Consider the following 22,542-nt stretch of genomic DNA (forward strand, 5'->3'; position numbering starts at 1 on the left):
GAATATAAGAACTTTGAAGTGCCAAGGAAGTGTGCCCTACATAGCACAGCCATCCCCAGGAGCAAGTGTGGAGATGCGACTGACAATCACACCTGAGAGGCAGTGGAAGGCCATATGCTCAGTCTCCATGGGTCTGTCCTATGCCTGCAGGATAAGTAAGAGTTTGAGTCTCAGGTTTGAGTCTCCTTCCAATAACTGGTGCACTCTGCATTAATGGGACTAATGAGACTCTGCACTTTCTTTTCAGGAGCTCTGGGCCCTTTGCAGACATTCACGAACAGGCCTGCGGCCCCAGCACCTGCTGCTGAAGAGGGCGCTGCACAACACGATATCTGGGCCAGGAGGACAAATGCAAATAGGCGGCAACCGTCAGCACCGCGCCCCAAAGAGAAGTAATGTGTTGACTCCAGAACATATGACAACAAGCATCTTGAGGGTGGAAGAAGAGAGGATGCAGTGAGAGGATGAGAGAGGGATGGGCTTCCACAGGTCCAGTAGACACTGGGAGCTACAATTAGGCAGCGTGTTCGATCCAGCTCTTGTTTTGTCCTTACAAACACAAATGTGAAGACAGATGGCTTTACAAGCAGGGCTGGAATGTGATAGCTGAAATTTGCTTTCCTGAGGCAATTTGGAGTTTAACAGATTCATTTTTTAAATTCATATTGGATTGAAAACCGCAAGTCCCAATATGTACTCTGGCCAGATTAACCATATTTCTATCAAAGCAAGTTGTTCTATAAATTCTACTGATTTTCCTACCAACATGAGGCTTCAGGATAAGGCAGTTTACAAGACATGGGCAGAGTGAAATAGGATTTAAATAACGAGGCCTGGGCTGCTGCTGACAATTCTCTTTTTTTGCACTGTGTGAACAAATTTAAAGTTTATGAAATTGAGGGACTGATGGGACTAGCCTGAGTGGCCAAGTCCCATGCAAGCTCCCCCCACAATTGTACCAATGCCCCCCAATCCTGACCTATCATACCCCTTACTGTTCCATTCCTGGGACCCACAACTGTACCACTGCACCTCAGCTTTTCCCTCTAGCACTGCCTATTATTCCTTCCTAGGGCTCCTGCCCTTCAGTCCTAACCTGTAGTTTCCTGCTATGCCAGTCTTGGGACAGCAGACCAGACAAACATCACGTGACACTAGGATGGGTCTCTCCTGTTTCATATGTGCCCTAAGTGGGATCTGAAACCAAGGCTCTAGAGCTCTCCCTCATTACACCCCCAAGCCTCAGAGTCTCCATTCTCACAGCCAAAGCATTGAGGTGGGAAGTCATCTCGGGATTCATGATAACTTGAGACTTTATAAAACAGATTTAGATCTGAGCCTCATATACTTTTAAAGACACTATCTTGCCCTCCTCCATCTGGGAGCTGGGAAGCTTTTACAAATACCAGCTAACACCTTCATAACCACACTGAGAGGCAAGCAATGAAGACATAAGTATCACTAAACCTACCACTGAAATGTAGCTACCTCTGGGGTGTAAGAAGGCAGCTACTTAACTGCACACAGAAGGATATCACAGGAAGGAAAGAAGAATCATGTATCAGAAAGGGACAGTTAGGTACTGGAGACAGTGTAACTACCAAGGTGGAATTTGACCGGGACACCACATTAATTAAGAGTTAATATTGTGAAAGAACAATCATTGTAAAGATATCACATTGTCCTTAGGAGCTATAGTGAGAGAAATGAATTGGGAGATCTGCACGGGAAGAATAAGGGGTGGCCAGGTTGGGAATACAGAGAGCCTCTGCTGGCAGCAAAGACGGGCAGACACTTTTCTGTCGAGTTTGTTAATCACTTTTTTTCCTTTCAGCCAGCTTTTCCATGTGCCTTGGCTCAGCAGAGCTTCCATGACATCAGCGTGAGACCCAAGCCCATCCCAAAGTGACATAATGCAGCAGGCCCCATGTATGGAAAAGCTAAAAACACATGGCTCACTGAAAACCACAACTGAGAAAGATTTGGTTTCCAAAATAAAAGGACCAGTAAACATTTCCTAACCTGTTCCTACTGCATGGACAGAGTCCTCTGAGGTGCAAGACATGTAACCACTCCCGTCATAGGCAGTATAGTCACAGAGAACCCCACCCATCTCCTCCAAGGTAGCAACCATCAGATGGGGAAATCCTTCATATAATAGCGACACGGAAGGCAATGGGAGCTGTGTGTGCAAAGGGTATGGGTGGGGCGGAGGTTGTACTAATGCACTGAGACACATTATTTGAGATGCTTTCAGTGGGGGTTATGAGTTAGGGTAACTAGATTTTGAAATAAAAAACAGAACCTCTGTCCTGGGTCAGGTGGAGAAGGTGGTTGGGTGTTGGCCTCATGAAGGAGAGAGGGAAAGATGCTTATTCCTCCAATGCCCTCAGCCAAGAAATGATGACATCCTGAAGACTTGCTGGGATATGCAGGGGAGGAAACCCTTGGTCAAGGACTTGCATGGGGGGGAGGGGCGCTCACTTGAGGGCACACTCTCAACATGCGACAGGCCTGGTGGGGGAGCTCCTTGGGGTGCATGTCTTCAGCCAGCCTGTGGACATTGCCACTGGCATAGCCCCCCACCAGCTCCCAGAGGGGCCCCGAGTGCAGGGATTTTCAAAACCCAGGACAAAACTCAGTGTCACTGGAAGAGGCCATGAAAACACTCCCAGCTTCCTGGGGGACACAGTCATGAGTAACAAGTGGCTCTGAACACTGCAGACTCAAGGGGAAACAAGCTCATTCTACGGGGAGGTAACATTCCCATGGACACCTTCTCCAGGTCAACACAAATTCACACTTATCCATCTAGGCAAAATCCCTCCTGTGCCTGGATTTACACACAACATCATGGCCATCAAGAGAGGAGAAGGAAGAAACAGAACCAATCACAAGGGAATTGCAGCTATCCACATCTGCCCCAAAGCTGCAAAAAGCAACAAGCTCTCCTTTCTGTGGGATTAAGGTCAGCTGCAGGCTCCCTTGGCAACGCTCAGTAGTCCTGGCTGTTCTGGAAGAGTAATAGCCAGAGACATTCACACACAATGACTCAGTGCAGAATTTCCTAGGAACACTCACTAGAGTGTTCAGGAGACAGATGTGACTCTTTCGGCAGTTTTCTGCCTACACATGCACACCTGCGTATTCACCCCACATGTCCAAGACACCCCAAAACTGCAAGACAATTGGATACACCTACCCACACAAACATTACAAAACCCTGAATACTCACCCACTGACAGCCTGGACCCACTTGTACCCAAACAGCCCACACCGCCCTTCCCCAGCAACACCACATACTCTCAGATTGCCACCTATGCACAGTACACCAGCAACTTACCTGACTGCGGTGTCCCATGACACCCAAGGCCATTCATTATCAGGCACTATACCAACAGCATTAAGTTATCAAACGTAAACCCTGCTCAGAAAGAGTAACCACCAGTCATTGCCCAGACTGGAGTGGCTTCTGCAGGGTGTTAATGATTTCACCAGTGAGACTTGTTGGATGCAAAAGCACATTCGTAAATCGCTTCTTCACACAGCACAAATGCCTCATTAATCCTAAGGGCATCAGGCTTGGAAATAATACAACCCAGCACCAACATTTCCGGGAGCAGAGCAAGAGCCATCAGAAAGGGGATAGGTGCCACATCCCATCACTGTCTCTCTGGGGTTTTCAAAGGCCAGCAGTTTAGCAGCACCAGGGGGCTTGGACTGGAGTTTTCAGGAAGGTAAAAGGAAGAGCAGACAGCCAGAGGGAGGCGTGGTGTGGAATGTGATCCCACTCAGACGAACTGGGAATTACATAAGAATTCCAGCTTCATTTACATTACACAGATGAAAACATTCACAAGAAACTGGACTCCATGACCCAGCACCACAGATCTTTGGAAAGAAGGTGGGGGCCTCAGATGTGCACACCCTACCAAATGTGTGCATGGACCAAGGAAGAGGGACACACTTCAGCAATGGAGATCTTGCAGCCTCAGCAGAGTTCAGTAACAGATCTCGTTTTGGTTCTGAACAGGAGGCCAAACTGTGCCATTTTATGCTCCTTTGCTGTGTTGCCATTGGTGATTTGGTCCCCTTCCTCACACCCCTTTCCTACCACTGCAGCTCTTCAATTGCCCAATCTCACTCCTCATACCCAACATACTTGTCTGCCTCCTCCCTTTAACCCCCCCCCCCCCCGTTCCCCTCATAAATAAACTCCTGCTCTCCCACACTCCAACCTCAAGTATGCCCTAAAATTAAGTTCTTCTAACAAGTGGATACAGCCATGGCCCTAGCCTGCTGCCATCTGGATCACTCCACATGGATGTCATGTCCTGCTCCCCTTGCCCAGGGTTGCTAGATGTATTTTTAGCTTGTGAGCAATCTGGAGCAGGGACTCTCTCACTACCTCTCTCTGTACAGTGCCCAGCACAAGGAGGCCCAACGCTGACTGGCGTCTTTGGGTGCTACCACAACAACAATGGAACTACTCCATAAACACCTTGATGACAGAGGCCCATTGGTGGTTCAGTACTCTGTGTCAGCAACTCACTATACCTAACACACTGTTTTCATAATCTGTAGGTCAAAAGTGTCGTCAAAGGTGTCATGTAAGGAATCATATACAAATGCTGATCCCGAAAATCACTGTTTGGTGTAACAAAAGGTTCTTAATAAGTGCTGCAATTATGTTCTTAAAATGTGATTAGCAAGCAATGAGTACGCACAGTCTGCCTTAGACAGAGGAATGTACATTTGCTTTTCTGACCAGCCTGATCATCAGGCAGAGACAATTAAGGTACATTTACATATAAGGCACCAAAGCTATCAAGCTAATAAACAAGGGAGAAGACAGCATGGTGTCCACACCCCAGTAGGAGAAAAACTTTCTCTGGGCATACACTTCAAAGAATACATTTCAAAGATTTACTGGGCTATCAAGGCAGGGGGTCTGAACCTCAAATGGTAAGCAACCGAATCAACTGATTGCATACACTATTATCATATTATAGAAGTATATTGAGTAAGGTCTTTTATGAAAACCGGTGACACCCTGGTGACAGGTATCATTATGAAATGTCTATTAACACTATATGAGGCATTATGGATACTCACTGATATTATGCTTTAGAGTCTGTGACCAAACACAGGGAGAAACAGGATTTCTCCCAGACAGAAGGGATGGCAGCTATCTATCTGTCTCCAACGTCAATTGAATATTATGGAATCAAATCAATGGAAGCCCCATTTACATATGAATCAGCAGGAGGATGGGAAGCCCACAGGAAGGGAAGAACGAGAGGAAACCTTCCTGCCTCTTGTAACAGGGTCAATGAACTTTGGGAATTATACACAGAAACAGAAGCCATTTTAGTATCCATCACTTGAGGGGATTAGGGGCCAGAGCTCTTGCAGTCACAGAACATTTGATCCTTCAACCAAAGGGGTTGAAGTCTCTGGGAACTGAGCGTAGATGAGAAACCTGCTTAGGTAAAGACTGTAACTTGCTGAAATTAAGTTTTAGTCTTAGAAGTGTAGTTTTACTTTTGTTTGCTTGTAACCCTTTATATCTTTATTCCTTATACTTGGTATCACTTAATTCTATGTCTTTTTGTTAAATGAACTTGTTTTATTTTTACTATAAACCAAATCAGTGCTATGACTGAAATACAAGTGTTTGTCAAGTTAAATTAATGAGCTGCAGTGTATTGTCTCTTGAAAGGAACAAGGAACTTAATAATATCCGTCAGCATTCCAGGAGAGGGTTGGGCACTGAAGGAAACATCTCTGGGGAATGCAGAAACTGTTTGTTACCTCTAAAGCAAGGTTTGGACTGGCAGAATCCTGAAGATTTTGCTCGCAAAGCAGACAAGCTGGAGTGTCAGGAAGTTGTCACACAGCTCGGCGGTAGCAAAACTCTGATTTGCTGAGGCTGAGTGCAGTAACACAGTAACTCACAAATCTGGGTACCCCAGCAGGTTCATAGAATCATAGAATATCAGGGTTGGAAGGGACCCCTGAAGGTCATCTAGTCCAACCCCCTGCTCAAAGCAGGACCAATTCCCAGTTAAATCATCCCAGCCAGGGCTTTGTCAAGCCTGACCTTAAAAACCTCTAAGGAAGGAGATTCTACCACCTCCCTAGGTAACGCATTCCATTGTTTCACCACCCTCTTAGTGAAAAAGTTTTTCCTAATATCCAATCTAAACCTCCCCCACTGCAACTTGAGACCATTACTCCTCGTTCTGTCATCTGCTACCATTGAGAACAGTCTAGAGCCATCCTCTTTGGAACCCCCTTTCAGGTAGTTGAAAGCAGCTATCAAATCCCCCCTCATTCTTCTCTTCTGCAGGCTAAACAATCCCAGCTCCCTCAGCCTCTCCTCATAACTCATGTGTTCCAGACCCCTAATCATTTTTGTTGCCCTTCGCTGGACTCTCTCCAATTTATCCACATCCTTCTTGAAGTGTGGGGCCCAAAACTGGACACAGTACTCCAGATGAGGCCTCACCAATGTCGAATAGAGGGGAACGATCACGTCCCTCGATCTGCTCGCTATGCCCCTACTTATACATCCCAAAATGCCATTGGCCTTCTTGGCAACAAGGGCACACTGCTGACTCATATCCAGCTTCTCGTCCACTGTCACCCCTAGGTCCTTTTCCGCAGAACTGCTGCCTAGCCATTCGGTCCCTAGTCTGTAGCTGTGCATTGGGTTCTTCCGTCCTAAGTGCAGGACCCTGCACTTATCCTTATTGAACCTCATCAGATTTCTTTTGGCCCAATCCTCCAATTTGTCTAGGTCCTTCTGTATCCTATCCCTCCCCTCCAGCGTATCTACCACTCCTCCCAGGTTGTCACAGGGCAGATGTTTTTGGGGACATTTGGGACTGGGAGGGTGTTAGGGTCACTGTACGAAAAGTAACTGGGCAGTGGATGAGTGATCTGCCTGCTTGTATGTTAGCTGTTGGTATCAGGGCTGTGAACAACAGAGGCATAGTATTTATGGTACCCAGAGTTTCAGGGCAGGAGGTGACAATGCCTTAAGTGGTCTGGATTGACCCCAAAGCATTACAGCCTAACAACGAAGCAGAAGCATAACTTTGGGCTTTAGTACATAAATACCAGAGCGGAGAGAAGAGCTCCATGAAAGGTCCAAGCTTCGAGAAACGCTTCATGCATAGAGAAAAGGAGTACTTGTGGCACCTTAGAGACTAACCAATTTATTTGAGCACAAGTACTCCTTTTCTTTTTGCGAATACAGACTAACATGGCTGTTACTCTGAAACCATTCATGCATAGAGGAGCTCCAAGAGAGTGTTCCAGGCACCACAGGCTCTGAACTAAGTGCGTGGGAGGCCAACACTGCTGTAGAAAAATGATGGCTGGTCAGAAAGCCACTGCAAGCTGCTCTCCCGCAACTTACCCTCCCCTTGAGTCAAGCCAGCTACTGGCCCCACCACATACTGGGGAAAATAATGTTTTACTGACACATTTCAGATGGAAAGATCAGGTTCAAAATGATGGGGGTTTGCAACTGCAAAGAAATGGGTGTGGGGTTGTAGTGAGCTGTGCAGGAATGAAAGGTGTGCGGCAGCAGTATGACCAAGAGGCCCCTGTCACCTAACTACTGGGCTCCTGGAGCAAAGCCATCATCAGGAAGAAACTTACTCAAATCATACAGATGGCAGGAGATGCCCATTAGGCCTTTGAAGAGCAGGCAGAACTGGACAGCTGCAATCAATTGCTCTCTCCCCTTTGCAATGTTCCTATTTCATACACCACTGTGTGGACCATATAAACTGCTCAGCTCCCCAGCCTTCAGCACCCACTCTGCTGATGAAGGAAGCTGCAATTTCCCTCTGTGAATGGAGTGAGACATCACAGAGAGTTTATCTGTACACGAAAGGCTGACAAATATAAACAACATGAGATTAGGAGAGAGCTGGTTGTTCTGCGAATTCCTCCTGAGTCTGACATGTTTGAAGTTACATCAGTGAGATAAAAGGAGTCAAGGAATTTAAAAATAATTAATGCACTGTCCCCTCTCAGGTCCCCCCACCCCAACTCCTTTCCTGATCTAATGCATCCATGAGCACCCCTCAATAACAACCTTGGAAAGAGAGAGAGAGCACATGCATGTGTGCGTGTGCAGGGAATGCTGGACCATTTGGGGCCCCATGGGATGTGCAGTCATCACTTCCTTTAACTTCCATCTCCCCAGAGCCCAGATCAGCTCCTGTTTCCTGACTAAAACATCCCAGCTTCAGAACCAACGTCTGAGAAACTGCGCGGGACTCCAGCAGGTCAGGCCTGTGAGCTAACGTCTCATCTGCCTTTGTAGCACTGAGATGAAAAACTGAAGATTCAGAATAGACTTGCAAAGCTGGATAACTAAGGACAAGTTCCTAATCCAGAGTGGCCAGACTGTAAGGAGTGCTGAGCACCAGCCGGACACTGATTTTAGTTTCAGGTGTTTGGAAAAGTCCAACTAGAGGCACTGCAGGAGGTTGTGGCCATGCCTCCCTATCGGTGTCGGAGGGAGGCCATGCCGCCTTGCTACAGGCACCCATGTGTGAAAACTCTTGCCTCAGTTTACAGTTCTCAGACAGAGCAGCTCTTCTGTTACCAAAAGCTCACACTTTCTCAGTGAAGACTGCTTGGAGGAGCAGCCAGGTTTCTGGACCATTGCAGTGGGGCATAGACTAGCATTGTGTCTTCTCTGACCAGGTCACTGCTGCACGGTAACCACAAGGTTCTTATTCAGGCTGAGTTTCCTCTGGCTTCTGAAAAGCCCCACAGGCTTGTGATCTGAATCAGATTCATGCTATACAGTTCTCCTCCCTGCTGTCTGTTTCTCCTCATTTCTCTGACCTCGCCCTGCCTTCACTCCAGAACAACACCACGCAAAGATCTAGTTTGTTTGCAAGGCTGGTGGAGTGCGGGGGGATCATTCACCATCAAGAATGAGCTCTCATAAGTAAGGCTACGTTTTAGTCATGGGTATTTTTAGTAAAAGTCATGGACAGGTCATGGGCAGTAAACAAAAATTCATGGCCCATGATCTGTCCATGACTTTTACTATATACCCCTAACTAAAACTTGGGCGGGGGCCCCCGGGTGCTCTGGGAGGAGTGGTGGTCCGGGGGTGCTGCAGGTGCTGGGGGAGGTGGCCAAGGACCCTGCTGGGGGGGGGGGCAGGCTGCGGCATGCGGGCCGGGCCCTCCACTGGTGCTGGAGGGGAGGGTTGGTGGGGGCTCCCTACCCAGCTCCACGCATCCCTGCAGCTCCTAGGCGGCAGAGGGGCCCAGGGGCTCTGCACACTGCTCCCACCATAAGCCCCAGCTGTGCAGCTCCCATTGGCCGGGAACCGCAGCCAATGGGAGCTGTGGGGGTGGGGCTTGCGGTTGCAGGCAGCGCATGCAGCCCCCTGGCCCCTCTTTCACCTAGGAGCTGCAGGGCCATGCCAGTGGGAGCCAGGGAGCCCCCCACCCTCAGGTAAGTGCCCCCCCCAAGCACTCCCCAACCCCCTGCCCCTAGCCCTGAGTCCCCTCCCACACACCCAAACTGCTGCCGAAGTCACAGAGGTCATGGAAAGTCATGGAATCCGTGACTTCCGTGACAGACTCAAAGCCTTACTCATAAACCATTTAAGGAGAGCCTGGTGCACAGTCAGCAGGCCATAGCCCTTTAGCTCCCCAATCTGGAGCTCATGCACCCCCAGAGATGCAGGTTCCTTGGAAGAAATGGGAGGAAATAATTTATACTGGTTGCCATTAAGAGTCCATGATTAGCCAGTCACCACCCCCACCAGGATCTGACTATTTGCAGACTAGGAGATAGCTGGGCTCTCTCAGACTCTACTGGTCAGTGTCTGTGATAGTGGCCGCTGAACTGACCATAGCTATGGGGCCTGCAGAATAATCTGCTCCTCACCCACCCAGTTCCAATGGGCTCATTTGTAACTAGAAGCTGCACTGCCCTGGCGCAGAAAGCCTGTGTCCAGTTTGAAAATAAGACATTAGCATCCTGAATCCCCTCAACAGGCAGCAACATGAGATGTGATGCTGTGTTTCTAGAAGGGAAGTAACTCCTTGATGGCAGAGTTGTTGACGAGGAGCCTGTCCCAGGCACTCTGCCCTGCACAGGAAGGGAGGCAGAGAACAGTTCCTGGGATTGGATTCCTAGAGCAAGGCTCTTCTGTGGGCCAGCAGAACTTGGGAACTCTCCGGGGAGAGCATGCTGTTCTCAGAGAAGGGCTGCTGCCTACAAAAAGGGGCCCTGGGCAGCAGAGATTAACAGATCACCACCTGGAAAACAGAGGCTGCTCCTGAGGACAAGGGAATCTGGCATACCCCTTCAGAGGCACAGGTGCAGCTCTTCTCCCCCAACAGATGATGATTCCAAGGCAGAGCTCTGGGATTAAAGGCACCAGGGACACTAACAAGTTGCATTGACAGGGAACATCCTGCAACTTCTTGCTCTGCAGGTTCTAGAAAAGCCACACACTCAATGCAATTAGCAGGCCCCACAGCAAGATTAACTAAGATCAGGAAGGGGAAACACTCACATACCAGAACAATTACATCGCTTTGCTTTCCTTAACAGCCAAAATTAAGGCTTGTAGGCAGATGGGAGATGAAGCCAATGCAGCTTCAGATGTTCCAGTCGGTCTCTTTACCACACCACAGGGAAAAAACAAGCAATGAGCAAATGTTTACAAATGGTTACCCAAGACAAAGCTGAGGAAGTGGCATAACAGAGCAGAAAATTGGAGTCTCCAATCTCCTTCTCCGCAGCCCCTATCACTAAGCTAGCCTGGTGGGAGCCTGTCTCACCATCTGTGCCTGTCACACGAGCGTGAGGATCCAGAAACACTCTGTCACTTCAAAACACAAAGCTACTGACTCATTCACACGGCTATAATTGTATATTTCAAAAGGAAAGAAAGGCTCTCTTCTAGGCAGCTAGGCAGCCGGGCCCCATCCAGGAGTAGTATGCAACAGGGAAAAGGTCCAAACACAGAACCAAACAGAGTCTAGGGAGGAAGAACAAGGAAAGCTAAAGAAGGCTCATACAGCACTTCTGAGATCTGTGAAATTGGAGCAAAATATACACAACCTAGAACCAATGGGGACTTCTCCTTCCTTTGCTTAACAATTACTGCTCAGGGCAGAGACGGATTCTAGGGAAACAGCCATCTGAAGCACCAGCTGCAGTGTCTACAGAACACAAGTATAAATCATTATAAATGCAACCTAAGCTACAAGCAGATATTGAAGGGCATAAGCATGAATGGGAACCATCAACCCTAAAAGAGGTTAAAGAGCTGAAACAGCACAGTGGATCAAGATCCTTCTCCCCTCACTAACCACAAAGCAAAGGCAAGACAACCCTGCACAGGCAGCCTGCATTTCCAGAGAGCTAAGGAAACCTTACAAGTCTTGTCTTCTTGGGCTTTGTCTAGTCTAGGACTGGAGGCCTGATGTTTACACAAATTAGCTAGGCTCCCGCATGTCTTCAACTGCCTCATTTAGCATGTGTTAAAGGCACTGGGTGTTGTCGGCACTAGACTTTTTTAGTGCGTTAGTTAGCACATATTAACATCACATTTTAAATCCTACTCTACCCAAGACCTTAGATTGTGATTGAATCCATCCCTGTCGGCCAGCACCCAGTTTGGTTAGCTGCATTTTAAGAGCATCAGTGGAATCATCTGTGCTATGTTTGTTATATATTTAATTTCACATCACAGGTCTCAGTAGATTTCCTACTGGGTATTCTGCAAACCTACAAAAATAATCCTGATGACATCAGAATGGTCATAACGAGTGGTTAAACCTCAGATGTTGAACATATAATCATGACATTTTCAGAAGCAAACTAGGGAAATGTGGTCTAGATGAAATTACTATAAGGTGGGTACACAACTGGTTGAAAGACTGTACTCAAAAAATCGTTATCTATGATTTGCTGTCAGACTAGAAGGACATATCTAGTGGGGTCCTGAAGGAGCCTCTCCTGGGTCTACTCAATATTTTCATTAATGACTTGAATAATGGGGTAGAGAGCATGCTTATAAAATTTGCAGAGGACACCAAGGTAGGAGGGGTTGGAAACTCTCTGGAGGGCACGATTAGAATTCAAAACCACCTTGACAAATTCGAGAATAGGTCTGAAATCAACAAGATGAAATTCAATAAACACAAATGAAAAGTACTTCACTTAGGAAGAAAAATCAAATCCACCACTTCAAAAATGGGAAATAAGTAGCTAGGTGGTAGTACTGTTGAAAAGGATCTGCGATTATAGGGATCACAAACTGAATATGAGTCAGCAAGGTGATGCAGCTGTGAAAAAGGCTAATACCGTTCTGCGGTGCACTCACAGGCGTGCTGTACGTGAGACACAGGAGGTAATCGTCCCGCTCGACTCAAGCACTGCTGAAGCCTCAACTAAAGTTCTGGGTGCCACACTTTAGGAAAGACATGGACAAATTGGAGAGAGTCCAGAGGAGAGCAACAGAAGCAATAAAATGTTTAGAAAACCTGATCTGTGAGGAAAGGTTAAAAAAACTGGACATTTAGTCTTGAGAAGAGAAGTCTTGAGAAGAGAAGTCGGGGGGGGGGGGGACTGGTAACAGTCTTCAAATATGTTAAGGGCTGGTATAAAGAGGACTGTGATCAATTGTTCTCCATATCCACTGAAGGTAGGACAAGAAATCAGGGGCAGGAAGCGAGATTTAGGTTAGGTATTAGGGAAAACTTTCTAACTAAAAGGATAGTTAAGCTCTGGAACAGGCTTCCAAGGTAGATTGTGGACTCCCCATCACTGTTGATTTTTAAGAACAGGTTGGACAAAAACCTGTCAGGGATGGTGCAGGATTACTTGGTCCTACCTCAGCATGGAAGGGATGGACTAGATGACCTCTTGAGATCCCTTCCAGCACAACATTTCTATGATTCTGATCATTTTGATGCATTTCCAGGCCCTTATTATAGAACTAAATGTATTTAATGTGTGTAAATGTATTTAATTCTATTTTTAATTGCTGTATATTACACATTTTCACTATAACTGAAGTTATTCTATTGTTGAGTGTTGATCTGCAATATCAGGAAGGTCAGAAGAGTGAGAAAAATAACAGCTTAAACCACTGACTCTCACTGAGACGTCAGACAGTGTCATACAAAAGAAGCTGTTCTTTAGATATTTAGATGCTAAAAAGGGGTTTGCGAAATCTCCTTAATCGGAGAGCCTTAACTGGAAAACTGTTTTCATGCTTGTAAATCTCAAAAATGGTTACATGGATTTTTAACTACTTTAAAAATATCACCATGGGTGAGGATAAACCTGAGACATTTTACCTGAGTCTTTTTTTATTTCTCCAAAAAGTTGCAAGATGCTTGAAAAAATCATGGAGCAGGTCCTCAAGGAATCAATCCTGAAGCACTTACATGAGAGGAAAGTGATCAGGAACAGTCAGCATGGATTCACCAAGGGAAGGTCATGCCTGACTAATCTAATCGCCTTCTATGATGAGATTACTGGTTCTGTGGATGAAGGGAAAGCAGTGGATGTATTGTTTCTTGACTTTAGCAAAGCTTTTGACACAGTCTCCCACAGTATTCTTGTCAGCAAGTTAAAGAAATATGGGCTGGATGAATGCACTATAAGGTGGGTAGATTGTCGGGCTCAACGGGTAGTGATCAATGGCTCCATGTCTAGTTGGCAGCCGGTGTCAAGTGGAGTGCCCCAGGGGTCGGTCCTTGGGCCGGTTTTGTTCAATATCTTCATAAATGGTCTGGAGGATGGTGTGGATTGCACCCTCAGCAAGTTTGCGGATGATACTAAACTGGGAGGAGTGGTAGATACGCTGGAGGGCAGGGATAGGATACAGAGGGACCTAGACAAATTGAAGGATTGGGCCAAAAGAAATCTGATGAGGTTCAATAAGGATAAGTGCAGGGTCCTGCACTTAGGACGGAAGAACCCAATGCACAGCTACAGACTAGGGACCGAATGGCTCGGCAGCAGTTCTGCGGAAAAAGACCTAGGGGTGACAGTGGACGAGAAGCTGGATGTGAGTCAGCAGTGTGCGCTTGTTGCCAAGAAGGCCAATGGCATTTTGGGATGTATAAGTAGGGGCATAGCGAGCAGATCGAGGGACGTGATCGTTCCCCTCTATTCGACATTGGTGAGGCCTCATCTGGAGTACTGTGTCCAGTTTTGGGCCCCACACTACAAGAAGGATGTGGATAAATTGGAAAGAGTCCAGCGAAGGGCAACAAAAATGATTAGGGGTCTGGAACACATGACTTATGAGGAGAGGCTGAGGGAACTGCGATTGTTTAGTCTGCAGAAGAGAAGAATGAGGGGGGATTTGATAGCTGCTTTCAACTACCTGAGAGGTGGTTCCAGAGAGGATGGTTCTAGACTATTCTCAGTGGCGGAAGAGGACAGGACAAGGAGAAATGGCCTCAAGTTGCAGTGGGGGAGGTTTAGGTTGGATATTAGGAAAATCTTTTTCACTAGGAGGGTGGTGAAACACTGGAATGCGTTACCTAGGGAGGTGGTGGAATCTCCTTCCTTAGAAGTTTTTAAGGTCAGGCTTGACAAAGCCCTGGCTGGGATGATTTAGTTGGGGATTGGTCCTGCTTTGAGCAGGGGGTTGGACTAGATGACCTCCTGAGGTCCCTTCCAACCCTGATATTCTATGATTCTATGATTGGGGCCTATAATTAAAGTGTCTCTTCAAATAAAACCTCACTACCGCAACTCTGTAGGTACCATGCAACTTTGCCTTTATGATTAAAGGCTGGGTTAGTACAATTAGTTCTTCAGTGCAGAGTTACTTGTACTTACCTGGGGAAAACACCCTGCAACTCCTCAGCCTGAGACTGCACCCTGCATCCCTCTGAGATACAGCACTTAAGACACCTGCAGTACATGCACATGGGCAAAGTTCATTGCCTTCATTGGAGTCATGCCTGCTGCATCTGCCAGTGGTATGGGTGGCATACGATGTATTTCCCATACGTAATACACAACACACATGCTACACACCATGTTCTATTGCTGAGTACATTCGATGTACTTTGAGATTTGAAACAATTCTCTCTCAAAATGAGCTAAATCCCTTATAATCTTCCACTCTGTGAAAATAAAGCAGAGCCTTCCAGCCCTAGCTCTGAGAGTGAAGTATAAATTCCTCTCTGCTTTTGCATTTCAATACATGCAGCATATACAGGATTTAGTGGGAAGCAGATGCAGAGGGAAATAGAAGCTTAGCATCCATATGCAATTATAGAGACTATAAACAGTCCTTTGCTCATAATACGAAGTGCCTTTTCTACATGGCAGTAAGCAGAGTTAAGAGTTGCAGAGGCTGACACGCCAACTCTCAAGATGGGGCCTTGGAATCTGAAAACACCATCTGCTTTGCAAAGGTTGACATTCAGAGTCCTGGTTAAACTCCACATCTCCTTGTTATGAAGGGCTTGATAACTTGTGACTTGCCCTCAGTCCATTACCTTCTGCTTACTGACTCACAGAGCACAGTCTATCTCCTGCAGAGCACACCAGCAGCTGGGCTATGTTAGATGCTGTCTCTGTCTCACTCGGCATTAGATAATACAGTAAGGAGAGCCTTCCATCTCAATCACTGAAACACAAACAAAAATTTCTGTTGTTTCAGCAAAGAGGCCAGCACCGACATTCTGGCTCAGAAACACACATTCAGATACATTTTTGGCTGGCAGTGTGGTTATTTTGATGAGGTTTTGTTTTACATGTGGCTTAGATGAAAGACAATTAAGACGACATTTAATTGGTACTGGATGCATTTTAAATAACATTGATGGACTTTCTCAACAAGAACTACACATTTTGATTTCTCAAAGTAACAACTCTGACAGAGAGGAGGGCAGAAAGGTACAGCTAAAGTATCAACTGATACGTGAGATCCTACATTTAGAAGCTAGGAAGGCTGTTTCAAAGTCAAGGAGGGGCTGACTCAGCACTACTGACAAAGTTACATTTAGGCTTAAACCCAATTCGAGAAAAATATTTCTGCTGCATTGAAACCCCTCACTGTTCAACAGAAAAATTTCTGGAATCATGTGATGAAAGTATCGCTAAATATAAAGCTGCTATAAGAATAATAATGGTACTGAGAAGAACTTTCTAATCCAAACTTGCCTCATGGGGTTTTGAGCTGGCAAAATGGTGAGAGCATTAAGAACCTAAGTGAGTTTGTGTCAGGTCTGCAGAAGAGAGAGCAAGCACGTGTACACAAGCCAATGGTGCATGGGATCCTTCAGGGCTGAGGCTAAGCAGCCACAGTTAAAAGTTTTGCTTGCAGAGGATTGCTAATCCCGTCTCTTTGCAATATTTCTGTGCCAAGAGGGTTGTTTCATGGCTCTGACAAACAGAGCATCAGAATGTATCAAAGGCGCAGGCAAGTAAGAAGAAATGTTGTTCAGTTTCAGACCTAATGTCTCCCCCCCACAAGGCTACAGGGGACTCACTCTGCCCCACTGCGTGTGTCACACAGGATGAGAGGGGAGAGAATGACCCAGAAAACACACACCTCTTAACACTCATGCAGGGAATCACAATGCTGAGGAAACCAATTCTAGCTTCTGTTCCCCACACTACATTTTCAGCAACAGAAATTGAACATGCAGAGATATATGGGGAAGCGCCCCACAAAGGAGTAAGTGCTTTGCAGAGGAGAAAAACAGCAGCAAATCCTCATGCTGAAGGTTTAGCCTCCTTTGAAGACACACACAATCTGTCCTCTGTACCGTACAGAGGCCATTTCAGTGCAGTCCCTCTTGGTAAGAACCCCCATGTGGCTGTGCCCTCTCATTGGCACCCTTCAAAGACCCTTCAGTAAAGGATTCCGGATTCCCGCTTTCTCCAGCCAGTTCTCACCACTAGTTGTAAGTAGCTTGTTACTGATACATGCTGGACTAAACCCCCTGAGCAGCTCCCCAGCAATATCCTGGAGAAGCACCAGCGTGCTGCGGCCCAACAGCTGTGTTCCGTGGTCAGCGGGATTCTATTTGGCCTAGGATTCCTGAAGTCAAACCAGAGGGATAGCGTCCACTGGCTCGTTCATACAAGGGATGGGCAGCGCGGCTGAAGCTAACGCAAAGTTCAGCTAGACTGAGAGACTTAGAAATGGAATCTTCCTTTCCCATCTCCCACAGATCATCTCTTGCTCACTTTCTTCCCACTCCCATGTCCCCCACGCCCCAGGAAGGCGCTCACGCTACCAGGGTACCCTAATGGAGACCTTCTACCACTATCAAACTAACGCAGTGATACTTAACTTAGACCTGAACACTATTTTTCTGCTCTCATGCAAGGAAAGTGTCCAGGCCACACTGGGCAAAACCGGCTATGGACAGCAACTTGCCTTTAATTCTACACCTGTAAAACTGAGTTTGAACAATGACTACATGAGTGGGAGAGATCCGGGATTCACTTCTGTTCACCTGGGGAAGACACTGGGGGCTTAGTCCAGGCGCAGTCCTAGCTGGGTGATGGTTTAGGGAACTGCTCTGATGAGTTCTGAAGGCAGTGCCATGTTCCTCTTGATAACGGACTCTGGCCTAGAGGCCCGAGGGCTCAGCTGCTTAACGTACAAAACTGGCAGGAATCCAGAGGCCTCCTCCAAGTGACCTGGAGAAAGTCAGTGATGAATGCCCCCAGCCCCCAACTGCCAACAGAGCCCAAGGCATATGCTCCCCCTGCTCATGGCCAGCAGAGCCCACAGCCCCACATCCGCCAGAGCCACAGAAGCACTTCCACCCCTGTAGCTGGCAGAGTCCAGGGTGCATGCCCCAAACCCCAGCAGAGCCCTGGGCGCATGCTCTACACTCCGGTCCAGCAGAACCCAGAACATGCCTCTCCTGCCCTGTTATCTGCCAGCAGAACCCAGAGAGTAGTTCTCATGCGCACCCGCAGAAAAGACATCTCACAGCACCTGCCAGAGACACGGGGAATGTAATTAGCTCTTTGCTAAATGTATTTGCATTTGTATTTTGCTAAATTCCTTATACAAACATCCCTTATACAAGGTCAGACTCAAAGCATCATCCTTTCCAACCTCCTGGCCATCAGATCCCCTGTCATACGAACAGAAATGTTATCAGTGCTCAGTACTGGCTCTTTAAAGGTCAATGCCCCAAAGGGGTTCTTGCATCATAAACCCATTTAGCCTTACACATTTGCCATAATTTGAGTAAAGAAAAAGGAAACTCAGCGCACTAATTAGAAAGCTGGGGCTGTTCTGTTTTCTTCAGTTCACCTTATCTTCTTTATTCAGCTCTTGAAGACTAAGCTATTAAAGGAAATTAAGTAATTCATCAAGCCCATTTCAATTACCTGCCGCAGATAACATCAGAGTACAATTAGCATCAACAAATGAACCAAGTGCGAACTGCCAGGCAGAAACAGAAGCTAATTTACAGTGCAGGGCTGCCTGCTAGAACTGCACTTCTGGGGGCTGCCAGCATTTCATCATCCCAACAGCCCTTCTCTGTCATTCCCGCCCCCACAGCCACACCTGGACTGCTGAAGGGAATTACAGCCAGGATACCGTCGCCTACGACAGGAAAGTCCACAATGTCGAAAGTCACAGCAAAAGCAGCAAGAACCATCTGTGCTCTCTGAATTCCCACCTTGGGACCAGGGAAAGGGAGAAGCAGTAGAGCGGCATTCCCTCTAAATCAGGGGTGGGCAAACTACGGCCCAGGGGCCACAAGCGGTCCTTCAGACATTTTAATCCAGCCCTCGAGCACCTGCCGGGGAATAGGGTCCGGGGCTTGCCCTGCTCTGGTGCTCCAGTCAGGGAGCGGGGGCTTGCATCACTCCGTGCATACTGTGGCTCTGCATGGCTCCTGGAAGCAGCGGCATGTCCCCCCTCCGACTCCTACATGTAGGGGCAGCCAAGGGGCTCCGCATTCTGCACCCACCCCAAGTGTCATCCCCGCAGCTTCCACTGGCCGGAAACCATGGCCAATGGGATCTGCAGGGACAGCACCTGTGGACGGGGCAGCATGCAGAGCTGCCTGGCCATGCCTCTGCATAGGAGCTGGAGAGGGGACATGCCCCTGCTTCTGGGAGCTGCTTGAGGTAAGTGCCGCCCGGAATCTGCCCCTGACCCTCTCCCGCGCCCCAACACCCTGCCCCAGCCCTGATCCCCCTCCTGCCCTCTGAACCCCTGGGTCCCAGCCCGGAGCACCCTGCTGCACCCCAAACTCTCATCTCCAGAGCCCTCACCCCCCCTTCCGCACCCCAACCCTGTGCCCCAGCCTGGAGCCCCTTCCCACACACTCAACTCCTCATTTCTGGACCCACCACAGAGCCAGCACCCGCAGCCAGAGCCCGCACCCCCTCCCGCACCCCAACCCCCAATTTCGTGAGCATTCATGCCCACTATACAGTTTCCATACCCATATGTGGCCCTCAGGCCAAAAAGTTTGCCCACCCCTGCTCTAAATCCTACTTCTAGTGGTAACTGTAGGACACTAACGTCTCCTCCCCACAGGAACAAACATCATCCAAAACTTGGGTTCTGCGCTTGCTTCGAAAATCAGCTCTGCCGGGATTTGGACAATGCACCCTTTGGGTTAGCGAGAAGGACGTGAGGAGTTGCATTTTGTAAGGTTAACGAGCAGAGCCAACCTTTGGTCCATGAAACGTCCCCACCCTCACACCTGAGTGCTTAGCTGGGCCCGATGTCCTGCATGGGTCCCAAACCTATGACAAGATGGCAGATCATGATGCCCTCACCCCCACTGGACATTATCGTGCTGCCGCACCTGCTTTGCCCCTAAAACCTTCTCTTGGCTCACCTTTGCAGCCCCCCAAACTCATCATCTTACCATTTCACTCCCTGCTCTGGAGTCACCTCATGCTTTTCACTCCACCACTTGGATATGTTAAAGGGCTGCCCCAGGAGCATATTGCTTTGGCACTTTGAACCTGGAAAGTGCCCACTTGCTGCTGGGATGAAGGCAGGGCTGCTGGAACAATTTGTACAGTGGGGGTGCTGAGAGCCATTGAACCAAACGGTAAACCCTGTATATGATGGAAACTTCTTCAAGCGAGGGGGTGCTGCAGTGCCCCGCTCCCCTACTTCCAGCACCTATGAATGAAGGGGACTGAGATGAGCAGCTGGCTTAGGGGAAGCAAGGGATTTGAGAAGGTGACACAGAGCGAAGTTCCCTGCAGTAGACCATGTGGTTAGGCATTGTTACACTATTCCCCACACAGCCTGGGGCACTTACCTAGATTGGAAGAGGCTCTGCCCTCAGCAGCTCGGTCCTGCAGGCTCTCAGCAATGCCCAGCTGTTCTTCATGGTACTGCTTGGCCCTCTCCAGATCTTGCATACATCTGGCAGCATGGCCCAGGCCAGCATAGGCCCGCATCTCAATGGCTTTCTCGGCCAGTTCCTGAGCCAGCTCCAGCACATAATTGTGGTAGGACATGGCCTTGTCAAAGTTCCTCCGGTAGTGGTAGGCGCTGCCCAGGTTGCTATAGGCTCGCGCCTCCTCCCGCTTGTTCCCCAGCTCCTTGGCAATCTTCAGGTGCTGCTCGTGGCACTGCACCGCATTCTCAAAGTCCCCCATAGCAATGTACACTGCCCCCATGTTACCCAGCTCGCGGGCCTCCGAGAGCTCGTCTTTGGATTGCTTTGCAAGGAGAACACACTGCTTGTGACTAGCCAGTGCATTGGGGTAATCACCAATGGCTGTGTACACATGGCCCAGGCTGCTCAGAGCTGAGGAAGCTGCCTGTAAGACAAGAGAGAGAGGGTGAGAGTGAGAGCCTGTGGAAACAGAGTCAAGTCAAAGGGACACACAACAGTCACCTGTTAGCCTCTAACAAACTCTTCCAGGGAGACTCCAGCTCTGCTTCCTGGAGGGTCCAGTGAAAACCTGTCTATCTGCACCTGCAACACGATACTCAGGAGAAAAATCCCCAGCTGCCGAACAGGGGAACGTGCTGTTTGTGGCTCTCCAGCAGCTACGACATTTCTCTGAGGGCAGCTTGTGGCAATGAGGGGCTGCAGGGAGAGCACCTGGAGGGCTGGCAGAGAGAACTGGACTGGGATTCTCTCATTGATGCACTATACCTTCCCATCCCCTGACAGACGTAGTGGGGAAACCCATGGCACTGCAAAGCCTGGGGACTGTGGGGTAATACAGAATGTGGAATCTGCAGGAACTTGGCAATATCAGGAGCCACAAGGTGTGAGCTGCCTCAGAGAGCTGGGTTCCTGCCCTGAAGGCAGCTGCATCTCAGCCCATCTCTCACTACTACACCTACAGTCATTTCAGTTATCACAGCAAAGTCCTGTCCACAGGGCTCTTGGGCAGACAGATATGTAATGGCATTTCTCTGCAGAATAATGACTAATGAATTGCTTGCTTCTGTGCCACTTCCTGCACAATGAGCTCCTTTCCAACAGCAGCAGAGGTCTCAGGCTCTGAATAAGGAGCCTAAGAGGATGATCTGTGGGAAATTGCAGCAGGATGCAGCTCAGACTGACCATGTTCACACTGCAGAGCTTCCCAATCCCTCTGCATACTGAGCCTGCAGAGATTCCTGCGCTAGATTCATGGCATCTGCTTTGTTAGATAGTCCTTAAAACATCTGCTGTGGGAATTCTGACCCATGCACAGGGAGCGATCAGACAGGGATAAGGAATCAGACAAGGATACCTGCACAGTTAAGCCAGCATGCTCAGCGTCACCAACCCAAATTATTCAGGTGGTTGTAGATTAAACCTGCCCCTTGAACTACACTGAGCAGCTGCTGCATCAGTGAAGGCCCGAAGGACGACAGCATTAGCCCACAAGATGGACTCACCCCAAGCAAGGTTAGGAGGAAAACCCTGCTTTTTACATGTCCAAGTAGTATCATGGTTCTGAGTGTGTGCTTGGGTCTGTCCCCAGCCACCCTGGAAACCTCTCCCACTCACCGCACCAGAAGAGGCCGTTAGAACTGCCATCCTCTCCCCATGGAAGCCATGCCTACCCCAGCAAATACAGGCCTTTGCAAAGGCAGTTCCCTCCCAGCCTGCCTGCCACTTGTCCTTGATATACTGAGATCTTCCCGATTGTTCTCTACAGCTGGGGCCCTACATCCAGCTTGGACACATCCAGCAGGCAAGAGGGTTCCATTTCAGTCCTGTCAGGCCATTAACCCCTTCCTGGGCACCCCATCACATGCACCCAGCTGTGAACAGGCAGCAGATGAGGGTTCCTCTCTAGCAGGAAAGCTGGTTCAAGTCCCCGCGTTGGGAGCTGCACTAGACTGTTACTACTAGCTACAGTCTCACAGCAGCAACTCGTCTTTCAGGGCTTTCAACAACCAAGACCAGAGGAGCCTTCCTAATGATTATTTTTATTAAAATTATATCACAGGAGGAAGAATAATGCAGTGTCAGGAAGATCTATGGGCCAGAGCAAAGGGCAGACAGTGCAGACGATAAATTACTTCCATGCTTAGCAACATTAATG

General features: G+C 48.3%; 1 protein-coding gene across 2 annotated transcripts in view; it reads right to left on the reverse strand.

Annotated features, from left to right (window-relative positions):
- TTC28 (tetratricopeptide repeat domain 28) overlaps positions 1–22,542 on the reverse strand; it is a 510,505-nt gene that overhangs the window by 92,256 nt on the left and 395,707 nt on the right. For both annotated transcript variants that reach the window (XM_073313673.1, XM_073313672.1), the window contains exon 6: positions 20,304–20,811. In XM_073313673.1, the coding sequence (XP_073169774.1) occupies positions 20,304–20,811 (508 nt within the window). The remainder of the gene's footprint in view (positions 1–20,303; positions 20,812–22,542) is intronic.

Source organism: Lepidochelys kempii, chromosome 15 (assembly GCF_965140265.1).
Source record: "Lepidochelys kempii isolate rLepKem1 chromosome 15, rLepKem1.hap2, whole genome shotgun sequence".
Taxonomy (NCBI): Eukaryota; Metazoa; Chordata; order Testudines; family Cheloniidae; genus Lepidochelys; species Lepidochelys kempii.